The 12,330-nt window shown below is 40.3% G+C and overlaps 1 protein-coding gene across 1 annotated transcript; it reads left to right on the plus strand.

Moving 5' to 3' along the window:
* The first annotated feature begins 330 nt into the window (after positions 1-330).
* On the plus strand, positions 331-6,253 carry LOC116667504 (lysozyme C-like). The gene is made up of 4 exons (XM_032492088.1): positions 331-505; positions 1,891-2,055; positions 3,773-3,851; positions 5,316-6,253. The coding sequence occupies exons 1-4, from the start codon at positions 370-372 to the stop codon at positions 5,380-5,382; spliced, it is 447 nt and encodes a 148-aa protein (XP_032347979.1). The 5' UTR covers positions 331-369; the 3' UTR covers positions 5,383-6,253.
* The last annotated feature ends 6,077 nt before the right edge of the window (positions 6,254-12,330 follow it).

Here is a 12,330-nt window from a genome sequence, read left to right on the forward strand (position 1 = left end):
GCTCGATTTCAGTTGCGTAAAATGTTCGTTCCATTTTTTTTTAATTTCTAGTCGCTCAAATTCATTACAAAACAGGAGGAAGTTTCTCTTTTGGCAGCAGTGCTAATCCAGATTGTTCCTGAGCAATAACTTTAAACAAGCTCATTTAATTATTTTCCGGCAGGTGATGTCTTGTGACATCAAATTATACCTCTTCAAACATAAGAAAGAAAACGTGTTAAGGCAGTTGGACCAATAAATGGCTCCTGTTTTTCCCGTATCTCAAGGGGTGGAGCTCCCGAACCCCCAGGAGTAAGGGAAGTCCAAAGGAGTTAAATACTGGGGCCGGCTCAGCCCCGGGCAGACTGCAGTCTGGGCACCTCAGTCACCATGAAGGCTCTCCTTGTGCTGGGGCTCGTCCTCCTCGCTGTCGCTGTGCAGGGCAAGGTCTGGGAGAGATGCGCGCTGGCCCGAAAGCTGAAGGAACTCGGAATGGATGGCTACAGGGGAGTCAGCCTGGCCAACTGTAAGTCATCTCTTGTTCGTCCTTCCAAATAGCTGGTGGGGGCGGAACGGATAGTAATGCAGGATGAATAATGAGAAAGGGACTTTGAGCGAATGGAGTTTTTAAAAACTCTCTTGGAAGGTTTGTACACTTAACAATGTTTAGAAATATCACCTTGTTCCTTTGGAATCAGATGTGCCAGGTGAAGGTTTGAGGATATGGGAGGGCAAAATTCCATACCTCTCTAAGCATGCCGGGCCCCATGCTTCCAGTGCCACTAAATTTGCGGGTTCGGTTCCCTCAGCGGCCCGCGTAAGGCTGGCTGAAAGGTACCTTTGGGCACCTGGGATGTCTCTGTCAGGCCCTTGGCATTTGAGTCCAGCCACGTCTAGTTTGGAACTTGGGTTCTGCAAGCCTAGAGTAATGCAGTATTTTTCTCCTTTCTAATCATGATGTTGGGGTTTTAACAGCAAATTTTAAAAATTCTGTGGAACTCTTTTTTTGGAGGGGGGGTAATTAGGTTTGCTTATTTATTTTTAATGGAGGTACTGAGGCCTGAACCCACAACCTCGTGCGTGCTAAGGACGCGCTCTACCACCGAGCTCTACCCTCCCCGCTGAACTAACACAGGGGCTGGTAGGACCCAACTTCCCCTCAGTCAGTGTTTGTATGAGGATCCCTGAAATGCAGCAGGAAAGGACGTTTCATTATTCTTACTCACTCTAGTTGATGAAGTAGTTTTCACTTTCTGCCACAGAATTCAAGCTGTGCCCGAAGTAAAAGTTGCTCTTGATTTTAGTCCAATTTTGTCGATGCAGTCACGGTATTTTTCAGGTTGAATTGAGACATTTCCCCTCAATAACTATTTCTGAGCAAATGAGCAGATGGCTGGTTGGATGGATGGATGGGTGGATGGAATAGTCTTCTGCATTTTACAGCTCTTGTCTGGGGTCTAATTTGACATCCAAATTCACCTTTAGATATCATAAGACAATTTCTTCCTCCCAGAAATTCCTTATTTTCCCCACTAAAAAGCACTTTTCCATCATCATCATATATCTACTGCTAAGCACAAATCCACTCAACAACTCTGTTGATTTTTCTCTTCTAGGCTGAATCTTACCTGAGGGATGGGAGCAGGGGAAGCGTAATAGAAAAACAACTAGTTTCATATTTTCTAAAGTATGTTGTCTTATTTCATTAGTATTACAAAATGATTTGATAGCAAAAGAATTCTCTTAAGGGCCCTTTAGCACTAAGGTGTTAAAATGCTTCACACGTAAAAGTCATCTTTATACTTACAAAGGCGTCAGTCATTAGTAAAAGTGAATTTGCCTGATACAACATGCTTTGCAATGTAAGTCACGTGGTGTTGCTGTTTACTACTAAAAGTAAGTTCTTTTCAGGGATGTGTTTGGCCAGATGGGAAAGTAGTTATAACACGAAAGCTAAAAACTACAACCGCGGCAGCGGAAGCACCGATTACGGGATATTTCAGATCAACAGCCGCTACTGGTGTAACGATGGCAAAACTCCAAAAGCAGTGAACGGCTGTGGCATCAACTGTAACGGTAAGACAAGATGACACTGAGTGTGGGCACGGGGACTGTCCTGTCATGTTTACAAGAACAGAGATTCAGAACAAACAAAAAGGCCTTGATGGGGTCACCAGGGACCTAGGAAACCTCCATCTCAACTTCCAGAAACTCTTTATTACCCTCCTCCTGATTCCTGAAGTAAGAACGTAAAGCGCTCCTATCATGAGAGGTTGCTGTTCTCTGATACACAGAGGTTTCTGGGGGGATCCATCAATTTACTGTGGCTGGACTGTCTGACTCTCTGTGCAGAACTATGCACTCCTCTGACTTACTCTGAGGAGGTTTGGGGATAATTTGGTGGCGTGGTCTTTTATTTTTTTTTCATCTATGGTCCTTTATTGAAAAAATGAGAGGATTAGTAGTTAACTAATCAAGGAGGAGGACTATGTGTGGCCCTTTTGTAAACATGGTTTTCACTTTTTATTATGAAATGTTCTAAATATACGGAAAATTAGAGAAATTAGTATAATACACAGAAATATATCCATCATGTCCTTTAACAGTTTTTAACATTTTGTCCTATTTACTTCTGTTATGTGTGTATATATATATATATATTTTTTTTGGTTGAATGATTTTAAAGTGAATTAGAAACATTATGACATTTAATCTCTAAATTCTTTAGTTCCTGTGCACAGTTCCTATATAATCACAGTCATTCTAACAAGCTAAGTTATGGATTTGTTTAATTGGGGTGAAACAAATATTCTATTGAGTTTATTTAAAAATAGAGGTCACATATGGAATCTCTTGTGCATAAAGTATTGAGGAAGTATTGCAAAATTTTATATTGTCAAATTTTTATTCATGTTTTGTTTTTTATGCTGTTAAATTTTTAAATATTAAATTGTCTAATAGAGAAGATGAAGATCTTAGAATATTCTTTTATATTCAGTTAACTTCTTTTTAAAAATATTTTGTATTATATAATAATTTGTGGTCCTTGAATGAAAATTCTTACTACCCAGAGATTTGTGACCACTGGTAACTTGGTATACACAAATTCTTTCAGGACACGTATGAAACGTGTCTATGAAGGTAAAGCGATGTCATGCACATATCTACCCACATACAAATGTGCAGGCAATGTGTTTTTTAACAAAAATGATATTGCTTTCTATATACTGCTCTATGGTTTGTTCTTTATCACAGAAAAGTATTTTTAAGTCAACAAATACCAATTCGTATTAGTTTTTAAAGATGAGTAGAATTCCACTACATAAATATTCTGTCATTCATCAGTGTAGCTCTTACTGGTGAGCTCTTAGGCTGTTCCCATTTTCCCCTTTATTAATTGCTGTGAGACACCTTGTGCATACATCTTCGAGTGTGTTTTTATTATTTCTTTAGGAACATCTTTCCAGTAGTCGAAATGCTGAGCAAAAATATGCTAGGCCAGTTTCTGTTTCTTCATTTGTTTAAAGTGTTTAGTAAAAGAAAAAATTCTATCACATTAGTTAATAATTCCAGAGCTTTCAATGACTTTGGTAAATGAGGAACAGAATGCTTTATTTCATGCCAAATGGGATGCAAGGAAGAAGATATTTTCCCTCCACATTCACAGATACGTAGACTCTTGAAAAGTCATTTGTGTTCTCTCTTCAGCTTAAGAGAATAAAACTGGCTGAAACTAAATTTAAAATGAAATTTCTATGACCGTTGTTTTCATTCCTCACCGTCTCTTTTTCAGTTTTGCTGCAAGATGACATCACTAAAGCCGTACAATGTGCGAAGAGGGTTGTCAGGGACCCACAAGGTGTTAGAGCATGGTATGTCTTTTTTTCCTTCCAGTTTTATTGAGATGTAATGGACATACAGCACCGGATAGTTTAAGGTATACGGCGTAATGATTTGACTTACATACATCACAGTAGGTTTAGTGAACATCCATCCCCTCAGACTGTTAGAGCAGGCAGACAGCTAGATGTGAGTAGAGAAGGGGGGGACACAGGCCAAATGGCAGGAATTGGAAAGTAAAGGAGGGGCCTGGGCCAAATGCAGGAAACCCTACATCATGTAAACAACAGGGGTCCCTGGGCAGAGAAAGAAAAGTTGGAACCTCTGGGCTGATAAGCAGTCACAAATTTAGGTGTGGCAAGCAACCAGGAGGTCCACAAAGAAAGGTGGGAAAAGGCAAGAACCTCCAGTGTCTAAATGTAACCTTTTGCTCATTATGCCCTCATTTCAATAAAATTAGCCTTGCAGATTAGAAATACCCATCATGCACCAACGCCATGACATTTCCCAGCCACACTAAATAAGGACAAAAATCCCTCCTCCCTTTGGGAAGGTGGAGTTGGGATGAAAATCAGGGAATACGACCCCAAACCCTAATCCCTGCAAGGAATATACTGCCCATTTATTTTCACACTCTATGTAACCGATCCGCCAAAGAAACTCTGGACAGTGGCTCATCTGAGCCTGCCCACTGCCCCATTGAGAGTGTACTCTCTGTCCCTTCTTTACTTTCTTAGCCTCTCATCTCTGAATTCTTTCTACCAGGAGACAAGAATCTAATCACCTGCAAAAATATGGATATAAAATTAAAGAAATAGAAGAAGAAAATTGTGTGTGTTGTCTTTAGGATTTATTCTCTAACAATTTTCATATATAACATGTAGCAGTTAATTATATATGTAATTTATTGTATTTATTATATATATAATTTATCAGGTTGTACATAACAGCTCCAGTATTTATCTTACTATAGCTGGAATTTGTAGTGACTTTTGACTGCCTTCATCCAACTCCCCCTGTCCCTCCTCCCCACCTCTCATCCCGCCCTCAATCCTCACCTCTGGTATCCACAAATCTCTTTTTCTGAGTTTTTTGTATGTGTGGTTTTGAAGTATAAGGCACCTTACCACACTCTGTTAGTTCCTGTTGCAAGCACGCTGTGTTTTAAGCATCAAAGGGGAGGTCTGGTTTGCCCTCCTGTTCTGAGACAAGTCAGAGAACATTTCCAAAGACCAAAGTGTGCTGCTGAGAACTGACAACTGCAGCTCCGGGTTTACGCGGAACAGTGTGTTACCTCGAAACGATCTACTTTAACTGATTCAGAATCTTACCCTTTTACTCCTCAATTTCTTTTAGCGGATTTCTAGGGTTTTTAAGATTCTCCGCACTCAAGTAGAGTTGATTTACAATGTTGTGTTAGCTTCTGGTAGATTAAGACACTAAGTGAACGCAGCTACGTTTCAATCTTACTCCTCTTGTTTCCTCTTTCTCTCCAGGGTGGCATGGAGAAATAAATGCCAAGGCCATGATCTCAGGAAGTATGTTGCGGGTTGCAGATTGTAACTGCGGAGTTTCCTTCTTCAGCTCGTTTTGTCTCTTTTTCATATCAAGGAAGTCATCATTTAAGTGACAGGTCATACTACCATTCTTTCAAGCAAATAATGTTTCTACAAAAGCAGGAGCATGTAGTCTTTTTTCTAAGAGGCTTAATATTTACTAACGTGTTTCTTGTTGGATATGAGGCCTACAGTGCTTTCGGTTGGCTAACAGAACTAATGCTGGTGAACATTTGTCTAAAATCATAATTATCAAACAGATCTGCAGCCCATTCAATTCTTAATCAAAGAAAGAACCCAGACTTAATCTTGAATGATACAAGTACTGGCCAATATTCAATGGAAATGTAACTCCAGAGTATCTTGAATGGATCTTAGGCAAAGTCCCACCAACATAGGCACGTGACGCCTTCATCTGTTCAGTCATCTTCAAAAACAGTAAACGATAACCACTGTTTGTTGGGTAATGTAACGTTTTAGAAGGGACAGAAGGCCAAATGGCTAATAATGAAGACAATCTGAATTAAGATTTTTGTTTCCAGTAAGTGTGAGGCCTTTGCTTTAACTGTTTTCTTAGAAAGGTTGCCTTTATGAAGCTTTAAAAATAAACACACAAGTTATATATCAATCTATTTTAGCCCTTTTAAAGAACTCCTTCATGCATCTTGCTGACCACGAAGAGAGATTAGATCAAGAAATAGAGAGAGAGTTTAGATGAGGGGTTACTTTTCCTTAATTTCATTAACTTCCTGCATTATGACTAAATTCAGAGGCAGATGAGCTTGCAAGTATGGAAATAATTGCTAATTAACCACAGATGAGAAATCACGCATGCTGTTAAAAAATACAAACACTATCATTAAAGGCTTTGCAATTCATATCTTGTCTTTCTTTTTTTAGACCCTTTTAGTGTCTTTGATGAAAAAAATATGTATGTATATATTTGGGGAAAATGATTTGGCACTTAAGTATTTGCTGTACCCAAACAGCTGGATAATGCTGTAGAGAAACCCCTGAGCATGCTGACAGGTCTCACTTGAAATTCATAACCACAGATCTCACATGGGCCCTCCAGTCCGCCCGGCCATCTGAGTCACTTCTCTGCAGCCCTCTATCTGAGTCCCCACTCTCCAAAATGACCAGCACTGTTTCACTTCTCCTCTCTTCAAAGTCCCAGCACTGTCCACTTCTCCTCTCTTCAAAGTCCCAGCACACATGCCCAACCACTCACCTTCTCCACGCTCTCATCTCAGTAGATGGCCGGCCGCAGGGTACCCTGGGAGAAGAGGAGCAACTCAGGCCAAGCCCTCCCCTCCCGGCCACCATAACAGAGGCCACATCTCCCCTGGGCCCCTCCCCTCTTCCTTCCCCGCTATAACTCGGTTGAAGGACCTCTGCTCCTGCCAGTGGCAGTGTCCCCACATGCAACCTCCATCGCAGCCCCCTCACTCCTCCAATTGAGGCTGAGTGTGTCCTGCATCCTGAGTTTCTCCCTCTTTGCTGGATCAGCCTCCTCATTGTGCAAACTGCCCCGGTAACCTTCCCTCTTACAAAGAACTCTCTGGTGACTCTACATAACCTGCAAGTACCACATCGTTCTCCGCTCCCTTTGACAGCAACACTTCTGGGACGAGATAACTCTATTCACCAAGTCCATGTCCTCACACCCTTTCTCTTTTGAACCCTTCCTAATCTGACTGCTCTCCTCACTCAGCTGAAGACTGCTCCAAGGTGACTCCTCCCATGACTCGTTGGGGCCAACTGTAGGGACCACCTGTTCTCTGTTTATCTTGCTTGATCTCTCAGCAGCATCGGACAAAGTGAGCCACTTCATCCTTCTAGAAAAGTCTTTCTCCCTCAGCTTCTCATTTACATCCTGCCTCTACGATGTGTTCTTCTCAGTCCTTCTTGGCTAGCTGTTTCTTCTGCAATTTAATTCCTAACTGTGTGAGTGCCCCCGGGCTCATGCCTGTAACCATTTGCTAGACTACATGTTTTTCTTATGTATTTGTCTCTTCTTGCTGATATATAAACTCTAAAAGAACAGAGGTTTTTTTTTCTCCCACTTTTTTAAAGACATTGAGGGTGGGAGGGTATAGCTCAAGTGGTAAGTGTGCATACTTCCACGTAGGAGGTCCTGGGTTCATCTTCAGTGGATCTTAGGCAGAGTCCCATCTATGTAGGCATGTGACGCCTTCATCTGTTCAGTCATCTTCAAAAACAGTAAACGATAACCACTGTTTGTTGTGCAAGGTAAAATTTTAAAAGGAACAGAATGCCAAATGGCTAAACGTGAAGACAATCTGAATTAAGAATTTTGTTCCTGGGTTCAGTGGAGGAGGTACTGGATTCCTCCACTGAAATAAGTAATTAAGTAAATAAACCTAATTACCTCCCACCCGCTAAAAAACAACAACAACAAAAAAAAAAAAAAAACAAAGGCATTGAAAGAATCTCAATATTTCCCCAAGTTTGCAAGTACAGTGGAGACTTTTATTTTTTCTGAACACTTTCAGAGTACATCACCAACATGGTACCCAGTGGCTCTGAGACCTTCAGTATGTAATTCCTGTATAACCTGAAAAAGTACATTCTAATCAGGACGTTAACACTGATCCATTAATACCAGCTAATCTTCAGATCCCATTCATTCTCATCTACTGTCCCCGTTTGTCCTTCTTAATAAAAAGATCTAATTCAGAATCATGTGGTGTACTTCGTTGTCATGTTTTTATCAGTTTCCTTTAATCTAGATCATTTCTTCAGTCTTTTCCTTGATTTTTATGATTTTAGCCCTGTTGAAGATGGCAAAGCAGCTGTGTTGTGAAAGGACCTGAGGGTTTCTGACGCTCTCCTGATCAGATCGGCCTGTGCATCCTTGGCAGGAACACCACACACGTGATGCCGTGCTCCTCTCCTTGGGTCTTCTCAGGTGGCACGAGGCTCTGAAACATTCTGTTAGTGATGATGTTCACTTTGATCGTTTGATTGAGGTGATATCTGCAAATCACCTCTGCTGTGAAGTATTTGGGAGAGGGTAAGGTACTTTGAGATTGCTCCTCATCAAATTTTCAATTAATGCATTTAATTATTATATCAAGTAGACCCCTGGCTTCCTATTATCAAATTATGATGAGGTATAATCCATCACCATCATGTATTCTGATGTGCACATTGTCCCTGATTTGGCCACTAGAGCCCCTGCAAGCTAGCTTCTCTGTTGGTTTCACACGTCCCCATCATGTTTTGAGCACTTGTTTTTGTTTTCTGGCACAAAATGTTCCAAGGTTCACCTTGTTCTTTTCCTATTTAAGCCTGGAATCAGCCTTTGATCCAGAGAGCCCTCATTCCTCATAGTGGAGAAGGGTATTTCACAAACAAGACCTGGGCACTAGGGTGTCACTGTTCCGCCAGGGGTTCTCCAGGGTCCAACCTTCAAGGTCTGGTGATGGGTCAGGGCACCTCAGAAGCAATCCAGACTCCAACTCCCAAACTCCCAGAGCAGCAGAGCTGAGAGAAACCCCTCTGAGGCCTTTTGGACCTTCACGGAGAGAAGGGCAGCTGTCCTCCAAAGGCCAGAGGATGGAGAGCGAGGCTGAAAGGGATCTCAGAGCACTGAAGAAAGAGGGCAGACTGAAGGGCAGAGCAAACTCCCCAGCAACCCAGCCAGCTGGCAGCTTGGCAGTAACGCAGGGGGATTCTGGGAATGGTGACATGGCTACGAAGCCCAGGTGCATCTCTGGGACCTTGTTAGTCCTCAGATCCCAGGCTCTGCTAAAGGGAAAGTCCTCATCCTACTCTCAAAGCAAATGGTGAACTAAATCAAACTAAAACCACAACACAGCCGCATGCAGTTCGATTACAGATCTAACTGACGTCCAACATCCTTACAGTGGAGATGCATCTGGAAATGCTCCTTGCTGAGTTACCATCTAAAGAAAGAAATCTATTTCTTTGAGATGTCAGTTTTATCTCTGGTTATTTAGTAAGCTTAAATTGTGTACATGTGCATGTATGTGTGTGTATCCAGACGGAAAAAAATCATCATACCTGCAGCCATATTACCATACATAAAATGACCTCAAAACGGATCACAGACCTAAGTGCGAAAACTAAAACTATTAAATATCTAGAAGAAAGCAAAGGAAAAAAAAATCTTTGGACCTTATATACAACACCAAAAGCACAACCCACGAAAGAACAAGCAGATAAATTCAATTTCATCAAAATTAAAAGTGGTTAACCTTCAAAAGATGATGTTAAAAGATGAAAACACAAGCTGCAGATCACAGTCTAGGAGACAATAATCAACAAGCAAATAACTGAAAAGTAACTTGTACCTAGAATATATAAAGGACTCTCAAAACTCAGCAGCAATGAGAAAACCAGCAAACCATTTTTTCAACGACAATAGTATTCATGTGTATTTTGTATTCTTTTTTAAAGTATATTTTTATTGAAGTATAATCAGTTTACAGTGTTGTGTTACCCTCTGGTGGACAGCACAATGCTTCAGTCATGTAGGAGCATACATACACTCGTTTCCATATTCTTTTTGACCATAAGTTACTATGAGATATTGAATGTAGTTCCCTGTGCCGTACTGTGTAAACTTGTTGTTTATCTATTTTATATATAATACTTAGTATCTGCAAATCTCGAACTCCCAATTTATCCCTTCCTGCACCCTTCCTCCACCTGGGAACCCTAAGTGTGTTTCCTATCTCTCTGAGTCTGTTCCTGTTTTGTAATTGAGTTTGTCCCGTTTTTAAGTTCCACAAACCATTTTTTTAATGAACAAAAGATTTCAGCAGGCATTTTATCAAAGGCCATACAGAGATGGTGAATGAACACATGAAAAAATGTTCAGCACCATTAGTCATTAGGGAAATGAAAATCGAAAGCAAAATGAGATACCACTATGCACCAGAATGGTTATCAAAACAGATAATGGATATCAGAGTGGTTAAAATTTACAAAGAACGACCATAGCATGTGTTGACAAGGATTGGTGGAACAGTTTGGCATATCTGAAAATGTCAAGCAAACACTTAACATGTGATCCAGGCATTTTATTCCTAGGTATTTACCCAAGAGAAAGAAAATATGTGTCCATAAAAATAAAAAGACTAGGACACAGATGTTCAAACAACTTTATTTGTAATAGCCAAAAGTTGGAAACAGCCTAAATGTCCATCAGCAGAAAAATGGGGTTTCAGATTGTGGTACAGCCATACAATGGAATATTGCTCAGCTACAAAAACAATGGACTGTTGCCAGCTGCCATCATATAGACGACTCTCAGAACAGCTATGCTGAGTTAAAGGAGTTTGACGACGAAGAGTAGACCCCGTGTGTTTCCACTCATATAAAACTCCAGTAAGTGCACGTTTACAGTGACAGAGGGCACACCAGTGGTTGCATGGAAACAGGAGGGTGAGGCTGAGCAGATGGAGAAATTACAAAAGGGTACAGAAATCTTTCGAGATGATAAATACAGGTTCACTGTCTTGGTGGGGGTCATCTCATGGGTATACACATAAGTCACAACTTACCCTTTTGGACAGACTTTAAATGTGTGAGGTTTGCTTTATGTATATTATACCTTAGAAAAGTTGTGTTTAGAAAAACAATGAGATACCACTTCTTACCCACCAGAGAGGCGCCAGTTAAAAGTTCTGTTAAGACTAAGAGTCTGGAGAGATGGGAACTTTCATCATTGCTGGTGGGAGTCTGAAGATGCACAAGTATTTTGCAAAACTGGTAAAATTAACTAAAGCTAAACAAACACCGATCCTATGACCCAACAATTCCATTGCTTGGATGAGACTCCAGAGAAAGGAGTGCATACGTCTGCCAAAAACATGTGTACATATGTTCATAGCAGTTTTACTCATATTTACCAAAAAAAGAAACATAATCCATCAATAGCAGAATGGATATTCTTTTTTCTCAAGATGGCTCTGGTAATTAGGGGTCTTTCCTTTCATATAAATTTTAGGCGAGTTCTGTGAAAACTGTCATGGTACTTCGATGGGGATTGCATTAAATCTGTAGGTTGCCTTGCGTGGTACAGACGCTTTAACAACAGCCATTCTTCCAATCCAAGAACACAGGATATCTTGCATCCTCTTCACTTTCCTTCCTCAATGCTCTGTGGTTTTCCGAGTGCAGGTCTTTCAAATTGTTGGTTAAGGTCACTCCCAGGCATTAAAGTCTTTTTGATGTGATTTTGAAGACGATTGTTCTCCTGCTTTCTCTTTCTGATAGTTCATCACTAGTGTACAGAAAAGCCCCAGATTTCTGTGTGTTTATCTTGTATCCTACAAGTTTACTGGATTAATTTATTAGTTTTAAAGTTGGTGAAGACTTTAGGGTTTTCTATACATAGTATCATGTCATGTGAATATAGTGACACTTTTACTTCTTTCCTTCTGACTTGGGATTAAGAGAAGTAAACTACTGTGCATAAAATAAATAAGCAACAAGGATAGATTGTACAGCACAGGGAGATATAGCCATTATTTTGTAATTACTTTAAATGGAATATAATCTATAAAATACTGAATCACTATGTTGTACACCTGAAAAAAATATTAATATTGTAAATCCGTCAATAAAAATTGAATGGCTACAGTGTGGTATGTTTATACAAAGTAATACTACACACAAAAAAATGAACTTCTACAAAGTGGTAACACATGAATGAATCTTAAAAACATCATGTGGAATGAGATAAGCACACATGAAGAAAATGCAGTCTTTCATTTCATTTTTATGAAGTTCAAAACAGAAAAAGCCCATAGTAATACAGATCAAAAGAGCGGCTAACTTTGGAGACGTCTTAATTGGAAGGAGGTATAATCTGATCTTCTGGGCTGCTGGATAAGTTCTATATGTTGATCTGTGTGTTGAGTGTACAGAAATATGTACAAAGCCCTTCACCTGGACCCCT

Source organism: Camelus ferus, chromosome 12, assembly GCF_009834535.1.
Source record: "Camelus ferus isolate YT-003-E chromosome 12, BCGSAC_Cfer_1.0, whole genome shotgun sequence".
Classification (NCBI taxonomy): domain Eukaryota; kingdom Metazoa; phylum Chordata; class Mammalia; order Artiodactyla; family Camelidae; genus Camelus; species Camelus ferus.